Source organism: Ahaetulla prasina, chromosome 13 (assembly GCF_028640845.1).
Source record: "Ahaetulla prasina isolate Xishuangbanna chromosome 13, ASM2864084v1, whole genome shotgun sequence".
In the NCBI taxonomy this organism is placed as follows: domain Eukaryota; kingdom Metazoa; phylum Chordata; class Lepidosauria; order Squamata; family Colubridae; genus Ahaetulla; species Ahaetulla prasina.
The window spans coordinates 14111388-14135000 of NC_080551.1; the positions used below are offsets into that span (position 1 = coordinate 14111388).

Here is a 23613-nt window from a genome sequence, read left to right on the forward strand (position 1 = left end):
GTGTGGCAACACTGAAGCGTCAAAACGGTCAGGTCAACTTCAGGATTGACAATTTATTTTGTTCTTTGTGACCCCATGGGCCACAGCACACCAGGCCCTCTATCCTCCATTGTCTCCCAGAGTTTGCTCAAACTCATGTTCATTGCGTCAATGACACTATCTAACCATCTCATCCTCTGCCATCCCCTTCTCCTTTTGCCTTCCCATCTTCCCCAACATTTTTTCCAGTGAGTCCTCTCTTCTCATTTGGTGGCCAAAATATCTGAGCTTCAGCTTCCGTTATCTGTCCTTCCAAAGAGCAGAGCTATCATCCATTCCCATGAGATTCAGGCAAAAAAAAGACCCAGCTGTGCTCATTGGGCATTAGAGCGACAGAAATCCATCGCAGCTGGAAAGAACCAGATTTTTGGAAAACTGTTTCAAGAGAACTCCTTATTTACCTAAATGAAACGTTTCTTTAGAAACTTACTCTGGATGGCCGGGGAGATGCTGTATTCTCTTTGGCTGCAAAATCACCGTCTCCTTTAGACTCTGAAGAACCTGTTGGCTGGCCTTTTGGCTTTGCTCTTCTTCTTCTGTCGGGGGACCAGGATCTATTTTCACAAAATAATAATACAACATACACAAAAAATGAACAAGCAGGATGCAAACTCTTGACTACCTACCTTAACCTTCAGTCTCATCTTAACTGTACTTTATCTGATCTCAAGGAGCCTCATAACGTATCTTGCCCCAGTAACTCCATGACTTGCAAAGTTACAGCCCAATTTAATAGCAAATGAGTTAAAAGGTAAGAGAAGACAACCAAGGAATCTGAGGCTGGATGGAGCCACTGAGACTCTCAAGAAAGAGGTGAGAAGTTTACAAAATGCAACGTATCAATGGATGCAAGCAAAATCAAAGAATCAAAGCTAGGAAAGTACGGTTAATACTGTTGGTATAGTTTAGGTTTAGTTAGGTTTTTATTCTCATATTTCCTCCCTTTTACTTTTTTTGCTAACTGTGACTTATTTTGCTTATATTAAAGGAATGGGTGAGTATGCATGTCTCCTTCGTAGCTTTCATTCAGAAAGCAAATTTCAAAGACTCCCCCAATGTTCAAATGAGAATTACAATTTGGTTAAGGTAGAACTGGTTCACGCATGATGCTAAACCACAGTTTGTTAGACCCTATTCTCCAGAATCACCCTACCGGTGATGGGTGGTGCACTGCATTACGCCTTAACTGTGTTGGGCCAACCACAATGGTTGGACTACACTAGTGTAGCATGCCAAAGCAAAACAAATACACAATTTCCTCTTAACACCATGTGTGATCCTGGCCAGCGAGTGCAGTGTACAGCAACCCAAAGTCAGTGGTGGGATTCAGCCAGTTCGCACCACTTCGGGAGAACCGGTTGTTAACTTTCTGAGCAGTTTGTGAACTGGTTGTTAGAAGAAATCATTAGGGCAGAGAACCAGTTGTCAGATTATTTGAATCCCACCACTGCCCAAAGGTGATTGATCAGAAAGATATCCCTGCACCACAAGGCCTACAACCTTGAGCTGGCCACAAAGAGAGATCAAACACACAATTATACAAATGTAAAGAAATCCACTCTCAATCTGATCACTAAACGGTCATTTACCTTCCTGCCACTCCAGTGGAGGTGCTTTTTCCTCTACTTTGGGTGGCTCTTTGTTGGCGTCTTCCTTTTTCTTCCTCGTTGGTTGCGTTTTCTTTTGCTTAAATTTTTGGAGGTCCCATTTCAGATCCCACATCCAGGGGTCGTCTTTGTACCTATTGAGATACAACAGGCCAACCCCAAGAAGGGATCATTCATACACCCATCTAAACCAGCCTTTCCCATCCAAAGGCATCACCTGACCATCTGAGATTCTACAGGCTGCAACCAAACATGGAGTCAACCAAATAGTCAATTTCTTCCTCCATTCTTCCTCTCTCATTATCACCCTACTGCTGCTTGACCCGAGATCCCAATTGCCAGACCCATATGCTCAGCAAACAATGTAGTTTTGGCTTAAAGGCTACTAACTCTACCATCCATGGTGTTGTTACTCGTCCTCCCTCCTCTCCTCAGCCGGGCCTCTCCCATCTCCAACCGGGCCTTTTATCAGACTCCGAGTCTGATAATGAACAGCCTGTCATGCCTCCAGCCCCCGGCCCTGGCCCCATGCCCGGAGAGGATTCCAGGAGTGAAAGGACAAGCCCGATAAACTTCACTCCTACAGCGTGTGAGCAGGAAGCCAGCTAGGTGCTGGAATTAGTGACAGCAGATCCAGCTGAAGACAATTCAAAGTAGGTGGACCCTCGCTTCTGGAGATCTGAGAGGCGACGCCAGCAGAAGAAGGGGTGGGGCAGGCCTGGATAAATGCTGAGTCATGGAGCCACACCCCACAGCCTATGTAAAGGACCTGCTTTTGGCATTCCAACCTTGAGTCAATCAAAATCTTATCGAGTTTGCTGATACCGGACCGTATCGCTGAAGTCACAACTTGGACTCCTGCCTGCCATGATAAACCTTGAAGGAAGTTGGCAAGCTGCAGAGATTTCGTTTCCAAGTTTGCCACGGACTTCCTTGACTCGTTCGTCAGAGTGGGGGGTGGGACACGACACATGGCACGATTTGGCCAGTACCTCTCCTCATGAAGCAGTTGACAAGTATTGTCTGCCAAGTTCATCAAAGACTTCTTCATCTCCTTTTGCAGCTCCTCATAAGTGACCTGAGCTTCATCCAGGTACTTCTCCCAATTCCGATTAACAGGCAGGTAAGAAACCCCCATTTCTAGCATACCTGCAAACGTCACGGGATGTGGACATCTAACGGGGAACAAGAGAAAGGAACAGCTAACCCCAAAATGTCGAGATCCAAATTCTGGCAGATAGTGGGCAGTTTTGCTATCAGAAAGTATCTGATAACCTTGCAAGGAGAATTTTTGTCAAAATCAATGGACAAAATGCAGAATGGTCCTCTATAGCAAGGGGTGTCAAACTCGATTTCATTTGAGGGCTGCATCAGGGTTGTGTTTGAACTTTGGGGACCGGGTGTCGGGAACGACTAGCACATGTGTGCAAGGGGAACCTTTACCTTTACCTTTTTAAACTATACAAAGTCAATCTAAGATTGGCAGCTAAGCCAGAACACTGGAGTTTCATGCTCAATGCATTTTCACCTAATGAATAATTCACCTTTTCAAGAAAAGAGGGAGCTGCTCGTGGAATACTTCGTAAGTTGCCTGAACATCAAGGGCACAGTAATTCATCAGCTCCTTCGAAGAAAGGAATGGACAATTATTAAAATGTAGAACGTAAGCCATCTGCTAGTTTATTTTTGCCCCCTGATTATTTAATGCAGATGCTTTCCTGGGTCCTACTAGCTAAGACTCGGTTCTCGGAAAGACAGATTTCCAAGGTTTTCTCCCCACCTGGAAATTATTCCTTATATCATTCATGCTGCCCTTGACGAAAAGTTCGCGAGCTTCTTTCTGCAACGGCTGCCCCCCAACGTAGAGGGAATGGACATCTGCCAGGTTGTTGATGCTGCTGATGTTCACCCAGTTCCAAGAGCCAACCTGCAACGGAAGACCAGCAAAACAAAAAACTTAATCTGTAAACGGAAAACCACATGGAGAGAAACAAGACTTGTTGGAAGTTGAGCAGCTTTTTAATATAATCAAGAAACATCCATCCATTCCGATCATTGTGGCTTGTTTCTCCCACATAGTTTTAACCCCCAGAATTAAATAACCAGATTAAAAGCCTCGGTGGTGCAGTGGTTAGAGTGCAGTACTGCAGGCTACTTGTGCTGACTGCTGGCTGCTGCAATTTGGCAATTCAAATCCCACCTGTTGTGGCTCGCCAGCAGAGCTGGCAGCAGATTCGGAGAGTGAGGAGGTTGGGGAGGAACCTGGGGAAGATAAAAGTCTTTTAAAGATTGAATTTAAAAGAGGTAAGGAGACCACGACTGCACCCAGCTCACCATGGGTCCATTGCCTTTTCTGCTTGTCTTCTTGATGTGCTGCTGGACCTGTTGAAGTCCTCTCCCCTTGCCCTGCTTGGCCGCCTTCCAAAGGCTACGCTGGAAACCGGTCAGTCCTGAGATAGCCATGTGCATGCTCATTGTGTCCAGGAATCGCATTTGGGATCCCTAAAGAGAAGTTGGAACGATTCAAAGGGAGCATCCCTCCGATGCTGTCTTACAAGCCAACGTGGACTGGAACATCAGATATACGATGCGCCCAGTTCATATTGCAACCAGCATTGTTGCAATACGAAGCAACCAGCATTGTACGTTGTGGTTCCTTAATGCTGATAGGTGCTTCCTATACAAATAGAGTAGTATGCTGCAACAACCAGGTCAGGGTGGATAAAAATCGATGATTTTTTAAAAACAAAAAATTAAACGCACGGTCACTCACGCCCTCGTCACTTCCCGCCTGGACTATTGCAATGCTCTCTACATGGGGCTCCCCTTGAAGAGCACCCGGAGGCTCCAGTTAGTCCAGAATGCGGCCGCGTGGGTGATAGAGGGAGCACCGTGTTGCTCCCATATAACACCTATCCTGCGCGGCCTGCACTGGCTACCGGTAGTCTTCCGGGTGCAATTCAAGGTTTTGGTTACCATCTTTAAAGCGCTCCATGGCTTAGGACCGGGATACCTTCGAGACCGCCTTCTGCCACCGATTGCCTCCCAACGACCGGTGCGCTCCCACAGAGTGGCCCTCCTCAGGGTGCCGTCGACCAAACAATGTAGGTTGGCGACCCCCAGGGGGAGGGCCTTCTCTGTGGCGGCACCAGCCCTGTGGAATGAGCTTCCTCCAGGATTACGACAACTCCCTGACCTCCGGACCTTCAGACGTGAACTGAAGACTCTATTATTTCAGCGTGCGGGACTAGCCTAAGAACAATGTTTTAACCAAATTTTAATGGGGGTTTTATTGGTTCTTACTGTTTTAGTGATCAGGCTTTGATAATATTTAGTTTTAATCTGGGTTTTAAATGTTTATTTATTACATTGTTTTATATTGTTTTAATATGCCTGTGAACCGCCCTGAGTCCTACGGGAGATGGTGCGGTATATAAGTTTGATAAATAAATAAATAAATAAATAAATAAATAAAAACAGATTTTTTTCATTTAAATCAGATTTTTTTAAATTTAAATCAGATTTTATTGATTTTTATTAAATTTATTCTAAATCTATCCAAAGATAGTTTTCTATTTAAGATACATTAATAATTTAGTTTATTCAGCATGAAACGGAGCTTAGTTCTGTAGCATGAGGCTGTAGATCCTGCAATATTGGGACTGTCCGTGAGTCAATAGCAGGTCAGAGGAGCAGCCGCTGCGGGATAGAGATGACAGTTCCTCTTTAAAAATTATATTTAAATCAAGCTGATTTAAATCAAGCCTTTTACTAGTGATTTAAATCCTGATTTAAATCCTGATTTAAATCGAGTTGATTTAAGTCATGATTTAAATCGCTAGTGAAAATGCTTGATTTAAATCAACTCGATTTAAATCATAATTTTTAAAGAATTTTTAAATCAAATCCACCCTGCACCAGGTTCAAAGAAATATATACCATCAACCCCTTAAACATTTTCTGGACGACTGCACTGATCCACTTAACAACAAAAATGATTCACTTAACAACTGCAGCCAGAAAGATTGCAAAATGGGGCAGAACTCATTTAACTGCCTTGCTTAGCAACAGAAATTTGGGACTCAATTTGATCGTAGGTCAAGGACTTTACCTGTCAGGGTTCCAAGTAATACACCTATAGCAAGCAGAACTCCGAGGCAGGTAAATTCCTCAAAGAACAGGTTTATTGGAAATATCATATTGGCACAGGCTGGAGAAAACCGACTCTGAATGTTTCCGCGGTTTTCACCTAATTAAAAGTTTTCCCCCTTCCCCAAACAATCAGTCACATGGTCCAATCAAGGTGTCATCCAGTTGCCTGGTAACTTCACTCCTCCTCTCTCCAACCACCTGTGGGAATGACCTTGGTCCCAGAAGAAAGTGTTCTGTTTTGGCTACCAAACCCCAGCTATCTCTATTCCCCCCCTCTCCCCCCATCCCTCAGCTCCAGTGTGGCAACATTGAAGTCTCAAAATGGCCTTGGTCAGGTCAGCTTCAGGGTTGAGGCTACCTGTACAGCCCCAGAATCTCCTGGTGGTCTCCCAATTGAAGTACAGGAGCAACCAGACCTGACCCTACTTTAATTTTTCAAGTTTGGCCAAGTCACCCCTGGCCACAAACCAAAATTTATGTTGTGACTCCAGCCCCCGAACCTGGCCCCATGCCCGAGAGTGACTCCAAAAGTGAGGGGGAAGGGCCGGTAAGGCTTACCTTGGGAGCACCGATTCCTTTGGCTCAGCTCCAGGAGCCAGAACCAGACCAGTCAGAGGACGTAATGAGGCCGTCATCCCGATTCCTCCCTTCCCCAGGCTACGCCTTCAGACCCAGCTGATAATAATAATAATCAAGCTTGGCTTGACCCGCGCTTCAGAAGATTAGAGAGGCGGCGTCATCAAAAGGAAGGCTCCTGCCCCACCCCACAGATATATAAGGAGCTTTGGGACTGCTCTCACTCCACGGGAAGCAAAAGTTTAGCTGAACCGTTTCAAAAAGAGCTGAAAGTCTTGCTACGTGAGTCATTTGTTTGAACTTTGGCAGGCAGCTGCAATTTCTCTGCCAGGACTGATAAGAGCCGTGAATCCACTGGCTGAAGGCCAGCTCGTTAATCTGAAGTGGGGAAGGAGACAGAACACTTTACTTCTTCAAGCCACCGTGAGAACTGGGCCGAGGAGAAGGAAACAAGCTGTAGAAATGGAGAGGGACGTCTTACCTGGATCAGGTATTGTTCTTTAATGCGAGCCCGGTCAAAGGAGACGTTGTGTCCCACCACCAGCTTCTCCTGGCTGTCCTGCCTTTTGAGGCTGTTGCTGTTTTCCAGAGGGATGAGATCAGAAAGACTGAGCTGGTTAGACCAGCTATACCGTTGTTCCACCAAACGTTTGCTACACCACGAATACCTGGGGAGCAGCAGAGCAGATCCATGTTTACCGTTATTTTTCATTTTGGTTTAGCAAGCTCTCCTAAGCCAAACTCTGTTTATCACTCTGCTGAACACCTAATCCTCACAGTGTTGTCCATCAATTGTGTTGTAAATGTTGTACCTTGATGAACGTATCTTTTCTTTTATGTACACTGAGAGCATATGCACCAAGACAAATTCCTTGTGTGTCCAATCACACTTGGCCAATAAAAAATTCTATTCTATTCTATTCTATTCTATTCTATTCTATTCTATTCTATTCTATTCTATTCTATTCTATTCTAATGTCTATGTGTATTTTCCCACATAGTATGGCTGCAGTATTATTAATTCTTATTATCTTTCCTACTCCCCACTTATTGGTATGATGATGATTATAGAATAGAATAGATTTTTTTTATTGGCCAAGTGTGATTGGACACGCAAGGAATTTTTCTTGGTGTATATGCATAAAAGAAAAGATACGTTCATCAAGAATCATAAGGTACAACACTTAATGATAGTACACTTAATTATCATTATTCTGTGACTTGGTATATATAATGAGAGCTTCTGCACCAAATTCTTTGTGTGTCTAATCACACTTGGCCAAATAAAAGTATTCAGTTCAACTGAGGAACCTGCCAAAGTTAGTGCATAAACTACGATGGTGTACGTCTAGCCACTGTGGCTTTTGCAATAAACTCTTGGTTTCTTTTTGTATTGAAAAGATTCTCAGACCAGAGTTGGTGCAAAGAGACAACAGAATCCAAAAATATGATGGGGAAAAAGATGATCTAGGGCCGTGATGGCGAACCTGTGGCACGCAGAGCCGTCTCTGTGGGCATGCCAGCGGTCGCTCCAGCCCAGCTCCACGGCGCATGCACGCCTCCTGTCAGCCAGCTGGTCTTTGGGTCTCTGCCGCGCATGCACAGGGCACATGCTGGGGACATGCACGCATGTGTGGATGGGCAGGGCAAATTCACATGGGGCACTCACATTGCATTTTGGGGGTTCACATACGCACCCCCCTCCTCGTCCCATTTTAGCCCTGGAAAGCCTCCTGTACCAACCAGGAAGCCAAAACGGGGCCCAGGGGGGCCCAGGCTGCATGCCCGGGGGGGGCGCTCAGATTGCATTTTGGGGGTTCGGGCACACGTGCATACATTTGTACGCGCACACTTTGGGCACTCAGCACCAAAAAGGTTAGCCATCACTGATCTAAGGACTAAAGGCTGTGATTCTTTTTCTTTTCTCAAAACTGGTAATCTTACGATCTTTTTCCCCCCAGATGCTTTTAAAGGCAGGAGTGGAAAGGGAAAAAAACTCAGCAAGTGGAACTCGATCACCCAGCTAGTGGTAAAAAGTTGAATTGGTAGAATCTCTGCTCAGCCAGGGGAGCCGATGCACTATTCAACATTTAATAGGAAGTAAAAGAGAGAGAATCTTAATACAGGTAGTCCTTGACTTACAAACCACAATTGAACCCAACATTTCTGTTGCTAAGTGAGACAATTGTCCCGTGAATTCTGCCCCCATTTTAATGCCGAATTTAATTTAATGCCCCATTTTGTTTCTTGCCAAATTGTTACGTGAATTCCTGCAGTTTATTTTATTTATTTATTTTATTTTATTAGACTTTTATACCGCCCTTCTCCCGAAGGACTCTCCCGAAGTTGTTAAGTTAGTAACGAGGTTGTTAAGTGAATCTGTCTTCCCCAATGATTTTGCTTGTCAGGAGGTCGCAAAAGGTGGATCACATGACCCCTGGGACACTGCAACTGTCCCAGGGTCAAGCGTCCGAATTTTGATCTCGTGACTACCATGGGGATGCTTCCAGAGATGGTATTCAGCCGGTTCAGGCAAACCGGTAGCGGAGATCTCGGGTGGGATCGCGGGTGGAATCGCGGGTGGGATCGTGGGTGGGACCGCCCGTGGGACCGCCCCCACCCATCCACCCACTCCAGCGCTATGCTGTCCTATTTAGGCATGTTTTTGAAGCTGGGTGGAAGGTACGCGCATCAGCAAGGCAAATGCGCAGAAGGTGCACGGGGGCAGCGAACCGGTGGTAAGAAAATGTAAAACCCACCACTAGATGCTTCAGTGGAGGAAAAGGTTCGTAAGTCACTTTTGGTCACTTTTTGGTAACTTTGAACAGTCACTAAAAGAACCGTTGTAAATCGAGGACTAGCTCGACCTAAGAACTTGACTCTAATCCCAGAAATTCTTCTTACCAAGCACTGGGCGACAGAGCCACTGCAAGGGTGGGACAATGTCCTTCTTCCATGCACACCTCCACATCAAAGACCAAGGCTCGTTCATCGGGGAAGTCCACCTTTCTCCTCTCTCCATCGGGACCGTACTGAGTCCATCCCACCTCCCAGGCCCATTCCGTGGGCCTCGGCGGCATCTCATGCTGAATAAGTTCCTTGGCAGCCTCCAGATAGGGGAGGCTTTGCGCCTCAGCCAAGCGGCAGAAATGTTCATCTATGTTATTGCCATACATCCGGGGAAGCTGCAATTCCACATCAGGAATGATGGAGGTCTCTTTGCCCCACAAGTCATGTTTCTGCAAGTGTTCTACGCTCTTCTGGATGTCCTCCTCCGAATAACGGACTTCGGCCCCCCGGAAAATCTGCTCGTGAAGACCCTTCGAGAGCATCTGGATGCCAAGAGGATTCATGCGCTGCTCTTCTTTGACAGCAATATCAGTACCTGGAGCCATCTTCTCCTGAAGCAGGAGACCTGCAGTGGAATCGGAGGAGCACGCCCGGGTTCTGCCCAAGAAAGATGGACCTGTCAGCGACGCCCTCCATGCCAGCCGTTTCATCGTCGCCACCAGCAAGCGGTATGGAACACAAGCCTGGTTTCCTGGCCAGCTCAGATCTGTCAGGAAACAGCAAGCAGCAGAATTAAGGCTCGTGTGAATATTTTTCCATTCCAGCATCCCAGATTCTTATAACACCATCTTGCCAGGAGACAATAAACCATGATTTATTTATTTATTTATTTATTTATTTTATTTGTCGTAACAATATATACAAGCATTGCATAAAGGATTATATAATATATAAACATATATATGAGGAGAAACGAGGTACTATAAACATATATATACATAGGGGAAGAAACAATAGGACAGGAACGGTAGGCACGTTTGTGCTCTTATGCACGCCCCTTAGAGTCCTCTTCGGAAAGTGGTGAGGTCAACTGTAGATAGATTTTGAGTAAAGCTTTTGGGGTTATGAGAAGAAACCACAGAGTCAGGTAATGCATTCCAAGCATATACAATTCTGTTACAGAAATCGTGTTTTCTGCAATCTAAACTGGAGCGGTTGACATTGAGTTTAAATCTGTTGGTAGCTCTTGTGATATTGTTATTGAAAATAAAGAAGTCATTCGCCAGTACTGCGAACCATGATTTCTTAACACGACTTGCTGAGCCATATAGAATAGAATAGCATAGCATAGCATAGCATAGCACAGCACAGAATTCTTTATTGGCCAAGTATGATTGGACACACAAGGAATTTGTCTTTGGTGCCTAATGCTCTCAGTGTACATAAAGAAAAAATAAAATATATTCATCAAGATTCATAGGTACAACACTTAATGATAGTCATAGGATATTAATAAGCAATCAAATCATATTAGGAAACAACCAATATAAATCGTAAGGATACAAGTAACAAAGTTACAATCATGCAGTCATAAGTGGGAGGAGATGGGTGATGGGAATGATGAGAAGATTAATAGTAATGCAGACTTAGTGAATAGTTTGACAAGTGTTGAGTATTATTATTCATTCATAGCTGTGTTTATTCAATACACTACCCTGATGACGTTACCTAGTTGGGTCATGAAACGTCTGCAAGGAAACAATTCACAAAGGACCCCTCATTTCAACCCTGAACTACAAATATTCTACTGGTGACACTGCTCTATTAGTCAAGCCTTTGTTCCTTTTTCTTACGCTTCCCCCCCCCAAAAAAGTTTTTCTTTTGTAAATTATGAACACCAAATATGCACACATGGGTATGCACACATCCCAGGCCCCCTCCCATGGATCTCACCTTCCTGTCCTCTAAATTAGGGATCTCCAACCTTGGCAACTTTAAGACTTGTGGACTCCAACTCCCAGAATTCCTCCGCCAGCAAAGCTTGTGGACTTCAACTCCCAGAATTGCAAACCTGGCTGAGGAATTCTGGGAGTTGAAGTCCACAAGTCTTTAAAGTTGCCAAGGTTGGAGCCCCCTGCTCTAAATGATGATTTATTGAGTGCCCTTGCCTTCTCGCCTGTTTTTTTTTTTTCTAAACGCTTAACATTCAGCCAGATAATAAAAACCCCAACAAACCCATTTATGCAAAGGGTTCACGTTTGCTTAATTGCTAATCCCGGTTCTGCGGTTTGGCAAGCTGGGTCAACCCAGCCAGCTTGCTTAGTTAGTAGTTTAAAATTGGACGACACGTGCAACTTCAAAAAAAAAAAAAAAAGGTCAATGAAGAAAATGAGTTAATGCAGAAAATGGATCAATGCAGAAAATGGATCAATGCAGAAAATGAGTCAATGCAGAAAATGGATCAATGCAGAAAATGAGTCAATGCAGAAAATGGGTTAATACATGATAAGGGTTAAACGATGATGCAAGACGCGGGTTAAGCTTGTCGTGGGAATGCATTCTCTCGCACTTACTCACACACCACCTTCTTTCATCGCCCGTCCACCCCCCCCAAAAAAAACGCTTATTTAAGCCCCTCTCTCCCCAAAATGTAGCTATTCCTGCCCCCCCCCCAAAGAAAAAGATGCCTGATCACCCCCTAACCCGAAATAAATCTACCTTTCTCTTTTTCCCAAGAAAGAAGATGCAGGAAGAGAAGAAACTGTCGTCCCCCACCGGTGGCCCAGCAGCTTTTGAGGGTTGCAAAAAAAGCCCCCCCCCCCCCAAAAAAAGATCCCTTTTAGGCTCGCTCCCCGCTTCCTTCCACCCTCTTGCAAAAACTCAGCAGCCAAATCTGCAGCGCTTCCGTTCCAACTCAGGGCGGTCTCTTCCAACAACTCAAGACGAGGGGGGGGGAACCGAGGATGAAAGGGACACCAAAATCTCACGTCCCGGAAGCTCCCCAGAAAGAGAGAGCGCCCCTAAATAGGATATATGAAACAAAAAAAACGAGGTTGAGAAAAAATATATATATCGCTGTCGAGAAGCTAGTTTTGTTTCTCTTTTTTTACAAGCCTCCCCTGCATCTGTGTGGAAAATGGTACCTTCCTAAGCCTCCCGGCTGCAACGAAGTCCTTGCTGCAATTTCTATAGGGATCGCGCAGCTCCTTTCACCGAAGTGGCCGCGTGGCCTAATGGATAAGGCGTCTGACTTCGGATCAGAAGATTGCAGGTTCGAGTCCTGCCGCGGTCGCAACGTAAAGGAAGTTGGGAGAAGCTTCTATGTTTTTTCAATAATTCAAATGAGACATAGTTCTTTATTAGAGATTCCATTCTATCCGTAAATAAATCTGCTTTCAATTTCAATCATATAGAACTTAAAGGATGCATGCTTCTGTTTTTATTTTTATAGTTATAATGTACGCTGAAGACGGCATTTAATTTGTTGCACCATATGCAATGTACTTTAAGTGAGGGGTCCTTGATCCTCTCTGAGCTTGGTTTTTTTTCTTGCAAACGTTTCATTACCCAAACTACATCATCAGTGTTAGACTACAGAGCAAACCCCACTCCCTTCTAGCATTGATGATGTTAGTGTTTGGTCCGCCAGCAGCCTGAGGAGCTGGTAGCAGAGTCGGACAGCGATGAGGCTGAGGAAGAGCGTGGGCCAGTCCTGGAGGCTGGGGAAGGCCCAGATGAGGGCTCTGCGTCAGAGGCAGAGGTGGCGCCAGGGCCATCGGGGAGTGATGTGTGGACTCCGGAGTCTCCAGAGACTGATAGTAGTGAGGCAGAGGAACAGGAGGAGCCTGTTCCTAATGCACGCATGAGAAGAGCTGCCAGAAGGCAAGAGCAGCTCAAGCAGAGAGGACGACTCAGGAGTAGGGCCAAGAGATGATTGGCCCCTCCCACAAGGCTTAAAAGACCAGCAATGGCATTTGGGCTCTTTGTTGGAAAACAACATTGATAGAATTGCTCCTTGTCTTGCTGCATTTATTTCTTGTTGGCATTTTCTGCTTTTGAACTTTTGCCAAGAAAAGCCTTTGGCAGTTTGCCTAATTAGACCAAGGTTGATGATAAGACTGAAGAATTGTGTTAGGAACAATTTGTTTTGATTTAGTTTGGATTAACCCATTCTCAGCTGTTCTAATAAAGTTTGTTTTTAAACTGATTGAGTTTCCTACTACCTACCTGGGCCTGGGTCACAACAGTTACCTGGTGAGGTAATGAAACATCTGCAAGAAAAAAACCAAGCTCAGAGAGCACCAAGGGTATCTTCTTAATTTCAACCCTGAGCTACAAATATTCCTCTTTAATGGTACTTTAATTTAGCCTTTATTACCCACACAAAAGTGCTCCCAAATATTGCTTGGCCTAAAAAGGGGATTCCTTTGGACACACAATCCAATGCATTTCAAAGGCAGAAATTTGCAGATTGGCAGTAGCCTTTTTCTACAAACTGTATCGTGGTTTATCATGATGGTCTGGTTCGCGATGCAGGTTAAAGTAATAAGTAGGGAGCCCTCAATTCAGGGATAAAATCCAGCAGATTCTGACAGGTTCTAGAGAACCGGTAGCGGAAATTTTGAGCAGTTCGGGGAACCAGCAGCGGAAATTTTGAGTGATTCGGAGAAATGGCAAATACCACCTCTGGTTGGCCCCATAGTGGAGTGGGAATGGAGATTTTACAATATCCTTCCCCCAGGAGTAGGGAGGGAATGGGGATTTTGTAGTATCCTTCTGCTGCCATGCCCACCAAGCCACACCACGCCCATAGAACCAGTAGTAAAAAAAAAATGGATTTCACCATTGCCTCAATTCCCATGGGGGCATAGATTACGTGAATCGTTTCCACCCGAGTAATAAAGGAGAGCTGAATTTGTAGAAATTCTACAGGACAGAATTCCCGGTGGTCTCTTCCAAATCTTATGGATCAATCCATGTACAAGGTATTCTATCATTAAGTCAGATCGTTTCTTTAATGTCAGGTTAGCAGGTTGTGTGAACCCAGCTATTCCATGGCTTTTGACTTAGTGCAATGTGTGAATCCCGATGAAAAGGAAAGCAGGGAGAAAGGTACCCAGGCAGGTTTTTCTTAAACTAACTTTCTTTTTGTAAGGAATATTTGCAAAGGGATACCCTTAAAAAAAAAAAAGATTCATACTTTCAGCCTGGCTTGTTAGATACCACCCAAGATCAGTTTGCTACTGGAGTGGAGGATCAGGCTGGGTTCTTAAAGTGATCGATTAAACTGCTCGGCTCTTTTCAAACTGATTTTTAAGATGTTGTTTAGATATATAGGTTAAAAAAAACCTTTGAAATGAATGAGGAATGATCCTGGTATGCCCAGTAGGTGGCAGCATTGACTGCTAAATTAAAGGCTGGTGTCTTAAGCAGCTTTTTCCTACAATACTGTACCAACAGATGGATTTGAAATCACATTCTGTAAATTGAACTAGATAGATAGATAGATAGATAGATAGATAGATAGATAGATAGATAGATAGATAGATAGATAGATAGATAGATGATGGATGATAGATAGATGATAGATGATAAAGGATAGATAGATAGATAGATAGATAGATAGATAGATAGATAGATAGATAGACAGACAGACAGACAGACAGACAGACAGACAGATAGGTAGATAGATGTTAGATAGATGATAGATAGATGATAGATAGATAGATGATAAAAGATAGATAGATAGATAGATAGATAGATAGATATAGATAGATATAGATAGATAGATGATAGATAGATAGATAGATAGATAGATAGATAGATGATAAAAGATAGATAGATAGATAGATAGATAGATATAGATAGATATAGATAGATAGATGATAGATAGATAGATAGATAGATAGATAGATAGATAGATATAGATAGATATAGATAGATAGATGATAGATAGATAGATAGATAGATAGATAGATAGATAGATAGATAGATAGAAAGAAAGAAATAAGCAGTCAGGAAACAATAAATATTAATATAAATCGTAAGGATACAAGCAACAAAGTTACAGTCATACAGCCATAAGTGGAAGGAGATGGGGGATGGGAACGATGAGAAGATTAATAGTAGTGCAGACTTAGTAGCTAGTTTGACAGTGTTGAGGGAATTATTTGTTTAGCAGAGTGATGGCCTTGGGAAAAAACTGTTCTTGTGTCTAGTTGTTCTGGTGTGCAGTGCTCTATAGCATCGTTTTGAGGGTAGGAGTTGAAACAGTTTATGTCCAGGATGCGAGGGATCTGCAAATATTTTCACGGCCCTCTTCTTGATTCGTGCAGTATACAAGTCCTCAATGGAAGGCAAGTTGGTAGCAATTATTTTTTCTGCAGTTCTAATTATCCTCTGAAGTCTGTGTTTTTCTTGTTGGGTTGCAGAACCGAACCAGACAGTTATAGAGGTGCAAATGACAGACTCAATAATTCCTCTGTAGAATTGGATCAGCAGCTCCTTGGGCAGTTTGAGCTTACTGAGTTGGCGCAGAAAGAACATTCTTTGTTGTCCTTTTTTAATGATGTTTTTGATGTTAGCTGTCCATTTGAGATCTTGCGATATGATAGAACCCAGAAATTTGAAGGTTTCTACTGTTGATACTGTGTTGTCTAGTATTGTAAGAGGTGGAAGTATGGAAGGGTTTCTCCTAAAGTCTACCACCATTTCTACGGTAAATAGGTAGGGAGAGAGAGAGAGAGAGAGAGAGAGAGAAAGAGGCAGGCAGGCAGAGACAGACAGACGGATGGACGGACAGACAGACATAAAATCTGCTTAAGCTCTCCCAAAGCATCCATGTATATCATCCTTTAGGCCAATGTTTCTTAATTTTTTCCCTTCAAGATTTGCCATATTAAAAACTAATATTGATGCCTTTACTTTTGCTTCGTCAAAATTGGATTTATTTAGTGGGCCAGAGTTGAGTTAAAACATCCACTGGGTTGGGTAGCTTTTCATGTGAACGCAACCTACTTATAGATGAGTAAATATCTGCTTAGTATTCTCTATGGAGTAAATGCTTGAATCTTTGGGCATGCGTGCATCAGCAGCTGTTTTGTCCTTCCCTGCCACAGATTTGGCATCTAAGCAACCATCTGGGCCTTTTCTCATAACAACCTAAACCTAGCTTTCTAAAATGTTCTGGGAAAGGAATGGCATTTGTTTGAGAGAGAGAGAGGAAGAGGAAGAAAGAGAGAGGGTTGGGAGGGAGGCAGAATTGTGCAAAACTGGTTTTTATTCTTTGTTGCTGTTATCTTTCCATTCTTTTATGTGCAACCCCACCCCCCACAAAACCGTATGCTTTGCCTTAATTTAGGATTTGCTTGAAGAAAGATTATTGAGGAGAAATAAATCAGGAGGACTAGAGAGTATTGTATATCATTTATTGAGGTTTTATTAACAGTGCCACGATGAAGATAATCTATCCTAAAACAGCCACTTGCCAGATGATAAAAATCATTAGGTTGCTTCTCAGCTTCATTTTTATACTCAGGTGTATGGAGGGCTTGAATATTCCACGAACTTGGGTTCTTGGGACCGAACTGTGGATAAATATTTGCATGGCACCAAAAAGCAAGACTCTTGCAATATAGATTTCTTACCAACTATGGGTGAAAAGCTGGTGCTGTATAGAATGCCTAGGAAATCTATAGAACATGTGACCGTTTTAGGCAAAGTATGGAATGCCTGTATGATTTTAATATGCTGTATACTTTCCCTAGGCATTGTATAGTCATACCGAGGCATTATGTAGAGTGGCAAGAGCTATTTAGGCAAAGTGGGAATTAAAGTATGAACCCAGGATGTTGCTTTGCATCAAGCCAAATTCCAACTTAAGGGGGAAACAAAAAGGATTTTTAAAATTCATAATTTAAAATGGGAAGGGGGTAAAGAGATTTTCCGCGCGCTGCAGAAAGCCAAATGACCACTAGAGGTCAGCAGCCCCCGTGTGGTATGTTTAAGTTAGGGAGGCCGGAAAGAAAATCGCTATAAACATATTGGTGAATGCTGGATCCTTATGCTTGGTAAGTTCCTAAAATTACGAAGAGATAGAGTTGCTCCAATTCGATAAACTATCAAATCCTGGACTAAAACAGCGTTCTTCAAGTTTTTTAAGGATAGAATATTTCCTTCCCTCCTTCCTCCCTCCCTCCTCCCGCCCCCTCCTTCCTTCCTTCCTCCCTCCTCCCTCTCCCCTTCCTTCCTTCCTCCTTCCCTCCTTCCTTCCTCCCTCCTCCCTCCCTCCCTCCTTTCTTCCCTTCCTTCCTTCCTTCCTCCCTCCCTCCCTCCCCCTTTTTCCTTCCTCCCTCCCTCCCTCCCTCCCCCCCTCCCCCCCCCCCCCCCAGGACTGTGAGCCACTCCTGTTCCTTACAGACAAACGTAATTCCATTTTTTTAATGTTAGCAGCACAATTTACACATGGCGAACTCTTAACAGTTCTGCAAAAGAGGTGCCCTTTCCTTTCAGCTTCGCTGGGCAGAGAGCCTGAAGTAAGGGGGTAGAAGAGAGTTCCGCTGGATATTCAGGGTCACCCCAAAGCGTTTGAGACTACAGAGTCCAATTCATTGATTCTCATTCGCCCATTTCGTGAAGATAGATCTGGACCAAGCAAGATCCGGTCCACTTCACTGCAGATCCAATTTGATGAATTTGTGTGTCCCCCCCCCCACCGCCAGGTCCATTAGGAGATGCCGCTCATTAGATGCTTCATTATAATTACTATAAGATGTTAGTACACTTTATATTTTCATGAACAGCGAGTGATATATTGAAAGCGTTCTCATTGTTTTTACTCTTTAAATGTAGGTAATATAAGCGAATTCTTATAATTTTAGGCACCGTATTATATAAACTGTCAAGCCCATGAATTTCCACACAGCTTTCCCAATTTCACAAAGATAAAGTGGCAGGGAATAATTGTGCAGCTTTGGAAAACCGATTCTGAACCGATTTTGAAATACCGATTTGCTGATTTTTTTAATTCTTCCAAACAGATCCAAATACCAGGCTGACAAAAAGACCTTCACGGAGGCGGGATTCTTGACATTTAATGAAATTTCATTTATCAAGCTAAGAAGTCCAAAGGATGAAAGAAAAACCCAGAGCTATAAAGTAGTCTTTTAATATTAACATGTAAATAACATTTTAAGAGAGGGGAGCGAATAGTTGCTTATTTAATTATTTGGAGTGCTGCATATACCGAAAAGGCAATTTTTGAGACATAAACGACAATATTATAATTTTGTTGTTGTTGTGAATTCGCCATCCGGAGTGATTAATCGAAAATTCGCGGAGACTAATGTAACTTTTGCTAGTTTTGAAAGGAAAAAAAAAAGATATTTCCAGGTGCAAAAACACTGTTTTATTATACAGTCCATGCATTATAATTCAGCTTTCTCGAGGCAATGGGGAGGAAATTATACCAATCCAGAAAAAAAAAATCGTTCTAAACTCGCAAAGAATCCAAACCAGAATCAGACAAGCTGAAAACTATTATGGCAAGTCCCCACCGGAGAATATAGCCCCGCTCTGAAAACGGATCGGTACATTTATTTTTCTTTCTTTTTTTTTTTTTTCTCCTGGTTCCAGCACTTTTGCAAGAATCCTCCATTCTTTCGACCACGTACCTAACGCGGAAGAATGAAAAAGGAATGAAACCACAGCACACCAAATAAAAATTTCTGCGGTGCAAATTCGGGACGAGAACGTGCATTTGTGCCTAAATTGCAGGGGAAAGGCAGATGCATTTCGGATTTTGGGACCGTCAATTCTTGCAAAAACTCAAAGGAAGGAAGGAAGGAAGGAAGGAAGGAAGGAAGGAAGGAAGGAAGGGGAAGGAAGGAAGGAGAAGGAAGGAAGGAAGGAAGGAAGGAAGGAAGGAAGGAAGGAAGGGGAAGGAAGGAAGGAGAAGGAAGGAAGGAAGGAAGGAAGGAAGGAAAGATAGATAGATAGAAAAAAAAGAAGGAAGGAAGGAGGGAGGGAGGGAGGAAAGAAAGAAAGAAAGAGAAAGAAAGGAGGGAGGGAGGGAGGGAGGAAAGATAGATAGAAAGAAAGAAGAAAGAAGGAAGGAAGGAAGGAAAGGAAAGGAAAGGAAAGGAAAGGAAAGGAAAGGAAAGGAAAGGAAAGGAAAGGAAAAGGGATGAAAATCCACCCGGAAAGTGGATCCTGCACTCGATAAGAGGAATCCAAAAACAGCACAAACGGTTTTCATTTCATTTCTTCGCGGACAGAGCTCGCCTCGTTATTTTTCATCAGAAAACTCCGCCGAATTTATCCTCTAGTTCTTCGCCTGCTTAGTTCGTTCTAAGAGACGGAGGGCGGGAAGAAGGAAGTGAACCCCACGTATTAGAACAGCTTTAGGGTTGTGTTTGAAAAGCGCAACAAATTTCACGGCGTCTGGGAAGAGAAAGTGGGTCGCGGAAGGTCAACCGAGATTAAGAAATGGGGGGGTGGGGGGTGGGAATCCCCAGTTTGGAATAAACCATCGTGCAATTCCCAAAGGGGCCGCTAGATGCCGCCCTTTGTTCACACAGCTCTTCGCCCTACGGCGCTTTTGCTGTCAAAAGAAAATATTTTTTTCAAAAATTCTGAGATTTCATCCGAAGCCAAGGTCTCCCTTTCCGTCCTCGGCCTTTTAAAAATCGCCCTTTAGAGTAAAGGGCCCTCAACAAAAATAAGCATAGCGGCCTATGGAATATTTAACAGGTTCTGCCCGGTTTCTCGGGATTTTTTTTTTGTTTTGTTTAAACAACACGCTTTAATTAAACAGAAAACCCAGCTTCATTATTAATACACAGAATGGGGGTGAGGTTTTCGCGCTTGAACATTTCCCTGTAGGGGAATAATTTCTTTTTTGGGGGGTGGGGAGGACACTGAATTGCAGAATATATATTTAGGAAGAACGAGTGCCCAGTTTGGTGCGTTTGATATTATCCTCCAGTTTCTCGAACGCAAAAAGGCAAGGCCCCCTCCCCCTATTTTTTTTCCAAGAGGCACCTGGGCTTTTCTTGTTTTTACTTCGAAGATGTTTCCCGCTTCTCATCCGAGAGAGCTTCTTCAGCTCTGACCGGATTGTGGGGGGAAATGGAAGGATTTACCATCCGGTCAGAGCTGAAGAAGCTTCTCGGATGAGAAGCGAAACGTCTTCAGAAGAAAAAGTAAAACAAGAAAGTCCAGGTGCCTCCTGCAAAAGCAACCTTTGGGACAACCGTGACCCAGCTGGATGACTGAGAATCTCTACAGACTGTTGAGCGAGCTGTATTTCTGCTGGGTGATCAGGAGGTGATCTCTGTGCTTCTAAAACGTCCAGCGGAAGAAAACAATGGCTGGAGAAAGGGAAAGAAGTCCACAATTCAGGGGAGAGGAGGGGAGGGGCTCATTTAGCTACCTGCTCCATTTCATTTGGAAGGAAGCGTATTCTCCCGTCCCCTGCCTGATTCCCCACCATCACCGTTTTGATCCTGTGAAGTTCACAAATAAACTGGGATAACTCCTTAGACGCGGCCATTGAGTTTTGGCAACAAAACGAACGGAGGGCGCATTTTGTGCTGTCCAGAAGCCATTGCAGAGGTCTCCATATCCAAGCAACTCTTTCAAAATGCTTCCCACCCCCCCCCCACCCCGTTTGTGCCATTCTTAGCCTTAGGACGGGGCGTGGGGTGGGGGATAAAAAGAAAGGAAAGAAAGGACAAGGAAAGCTCATCCTGGTTACCAAGACAAGCCAAATGCCCCGTGCAGTGCAAGCGAATCTCTCTCGCTTAGAAAAAACTGGGAAGCTCAGGGATCAAACCTTATAGTAGGCCTTGGGGGGAACTGGAGAGACTAAACACAAGCTAGTTACCTTGAAGTAATTCCCCTTAAATAGGCTGGACAATGAAGAAGAAAGAGAAGTTTGCTTAACCTTGACTGCCCTTTGCAGCCAGTGGGTAAGCAGGGAAGGGAGTGGGGGTGAGGTGTCAGGAGCGTCCCCCAATATTGGGGCTATGATTTCCTTGTCCTTTTTCACAAAGGGGGGGAATTATTCCAAAAGGAAGGGGACGGGGAAGAGAGAGAGAATGAGAGAGAGGGAGGGAGGGAGGGAGGGGGGAGGGAGGATGCGATGAGGAGAGGTTGGGAATCTTCTGTCCTGCTAGAGATGCAGGCTAGAGATGCAGGCTAGAGATGCAGGTTCCTTCATCGGTCAGATCAAGAAGAGAGATGCTGCTTAGCTTGTCTGTTGGTAAGATTAAGAAGGAGCTTCCGGGAGAAGACAACTCTTGAGGGCATTGCACAACCAACTCTCTTGGTAACACCAAGGTTCAGATTCTGCCACATTTTTCTCCCCCATCATCATCTCCTCCTCCTCCTCCTCCTCCTCCTTGCCCTTTCCCTCTTCCTTCATCCTTCTTCTTTTTTTCTGGTGGTGTCCTATCCACTTTTTCCATTTAAAAATAATAATTATATTAATAACCAAGCCAAGCTATGCATGGAAAAGATTTTTTTTTCAGGTCTCTTCTAGAAAAGCAAAATGACATTCCTCACACTTCCTGGCCTGATTCACGACTTCAGTTTTTACTTGTGCTCTTTTATTTTATTCCCTCCACTCCAAGTAGATGTGGAAAGGGAGAGCGAAAAGCATTTACAGTCACTTCTACAAGGACCTTGGAGAAGTTCCATGGGAGCTGACAGTTTTCTCCCATTACAGAACTATCTTTGGAGGTCCTTGAGGGACCACAACTCAGCAGTGGTCAAACTTAAAAATTGAGGGGGGTCCTTGGTGCTCTCTGAGCTTGCTTGCACTGATGATGTTATCTAGTTTGGGTCATGAAGCGTGTGCAAGAAAACAAGCAAGCTCAAGGAGCACCCAAGACCCTTCACTGCAAACCCTGAGCTACAGATATTCTCCTTTATTGAAACTTACCATGGCATTTCACTAACTTCTTCCAAACTGCATTTATTTATTTTATTTCATTTATTTATTAATTTTATTTGTCACAACATTATATATTATACATAAGCATAAGCATGTGATAACTATAGGAAATTGTATACAATCAAAGGGAACATTAGGACAGGAGCGGTTTTGGTGCTCTTATGCACGCCCCTTACAGACCTCTTAGGAATGGGGTGAGGTCAATAGTAGATAGTTTTTGGTTAAAGCTTTGGGGATTTTGGGAAGAGACCACAGAGTCAGGTAGTGCATCTGGGTTGCTGTTGTTTTGCACAAGAAATCTATTCCTTTCCATGCCTCCCATATAGGTATTTTACACATAGAAACCCATACAGGAAGATGGGGGTGTGTCCATGTATCACATATCAATTGCAGCGATCCTCCAAAAACTGGGATGGCACTCCAGGCGCACACTATACATGTATACATCTGTTTATGCAATCTGGGTTTTTTTTATGCAAACACAAGCATATAATAATACACCTCCTAGATTTATTCACGGTATTCTTCTATCTCCTCAGCTCTTCTCTTCTCCTGTGTTCCCCGTCAAAAGATGCCTGGGGAAGAAATAGGAAGCCAGAAACGAGATTCGAGATTCGGCTAAGAAAGAACCAGTTCTGGGAGATGCTGTGTAGTGCTCTGCTTATTTAGGGCCCACAGAAGTTTCTCCTCCTATTTTTTCTATTATGCCTGGCACGTTTTTTCTCTTCATCTGTGAACCAGGAGGCAACTTCTGTCTTGCTGGGCCTGAGTCAGCCTGGCAAGGGGTGGGTAATTACTATTACTATTCTTCTTCTCTTCCTTCCTAGTATCTATCTCTTCCCACTTACGACTATAACCATGTTGCTTGTATCTTTCAATTTATATTGTTTTTATTTGTTTCCTAGTACAATTTGATAGCTTATTAGTAACCTTGACTATCATTAAGTGTTGTATCTTTTTATTCTTGATGAATGTATTTTATCCTCCTTATGTACACTGAGAGCTTATGCACCAAAGACAAATTCCTTGTGTGTCCAATCACACTTGGCCAAGAAAGAATTCTATTCTATTCTAATAGTTGACCAGCTCCTGCGGGATCGGTTCAGAGTGCCCAGAAAGCCAAGCCTTCTCATTGGTAGCTCAGCTAGCTCTTCCAAAAGTTCTGCTGGGTTGGGTTGGTGTAAGAGAAGAGCAGGAGATCTTAGCTTCTCTTCTCCTCTCCTCTTCTCTTTCCAGGTGGCCTCCTTTTGAACACCAGCCATGGCCTGAGCTGGTCTTCCTTTGCCCACCAAGGCTGAGCTTGCTGCCTGCCTACCTACTATCTCTTCAAGAGCAAACTTCCATCCTCACTGCTGCTCCTCCAGTTCTGGCTGCCAGCTATCCCCACCCCACCCCAGCCTAGCTCATCCCGACTCCTTTCCACGAGGTCTCCACCTCGCTTCCCCCAACCCTCCGCTTTCCCCTTTCCACGGAGTTCTCTACGAAGACTGCAAA

At 43.8% G+C, this 23613-nt stretch overlaps 1 protein-coding gene and 1 non-coding gene across 2 annotated transcripts in view; one reads left to right on the forward strand and one right to left on the reverse strand.

Moving 5' to 3' along the window:
- POLG (DNA polymerase gamma, catalytic subunit) overlaps positions 1-12019 on the reverse strand; it is a 31105-nt gene extending 19086 nt beyond the window's left edge. Inside the window, exons 1-9 of the mRNA XM_058156425.1 lie at positions 11883-12019; positions 9279-9930; positions 6856-7042; positions 3981-4148; positions 3427-3573; positions 3191-3270; positions 2639-2821; positions 1629-1780; positions 470-593 (exon numbers count right to left, since the gene is read on the reverse strand). Coding sequence (XP_058012408.1) covers positions 470-593; positions 1629-1780; positions 2639-2821; positions 3191-3270; positions 3427-3573; positions 3981-4148; positions 6856-7042; positions 9279-9874 — 1637 coding nt within the window. The 5' untranslated portion in view covers positions 9875-9930; positions 11883-12019. The remainder of the gene's footprint in view (positions 1-469; positions 594-1628; positions 1781-2638; positions 2822-3190; positions 3271-3426; positions 3574-3980; positions 4149-6855; positions 7043-9278; positions 9931-11882) is intronic.
- Positions 12020-12383: 364 nt separating this feature from the next.
- Positions 12384-12456, forward strand: TRNAR-UCG (transfer RNA arginine (anticodon UCG)). Its single transcript has one exon. It is a non-coding gene; the product is annotated as a tRNA-Arg (tRNA).
- Positions 12457-23613: the final 11157 nt, after the last annotated feature.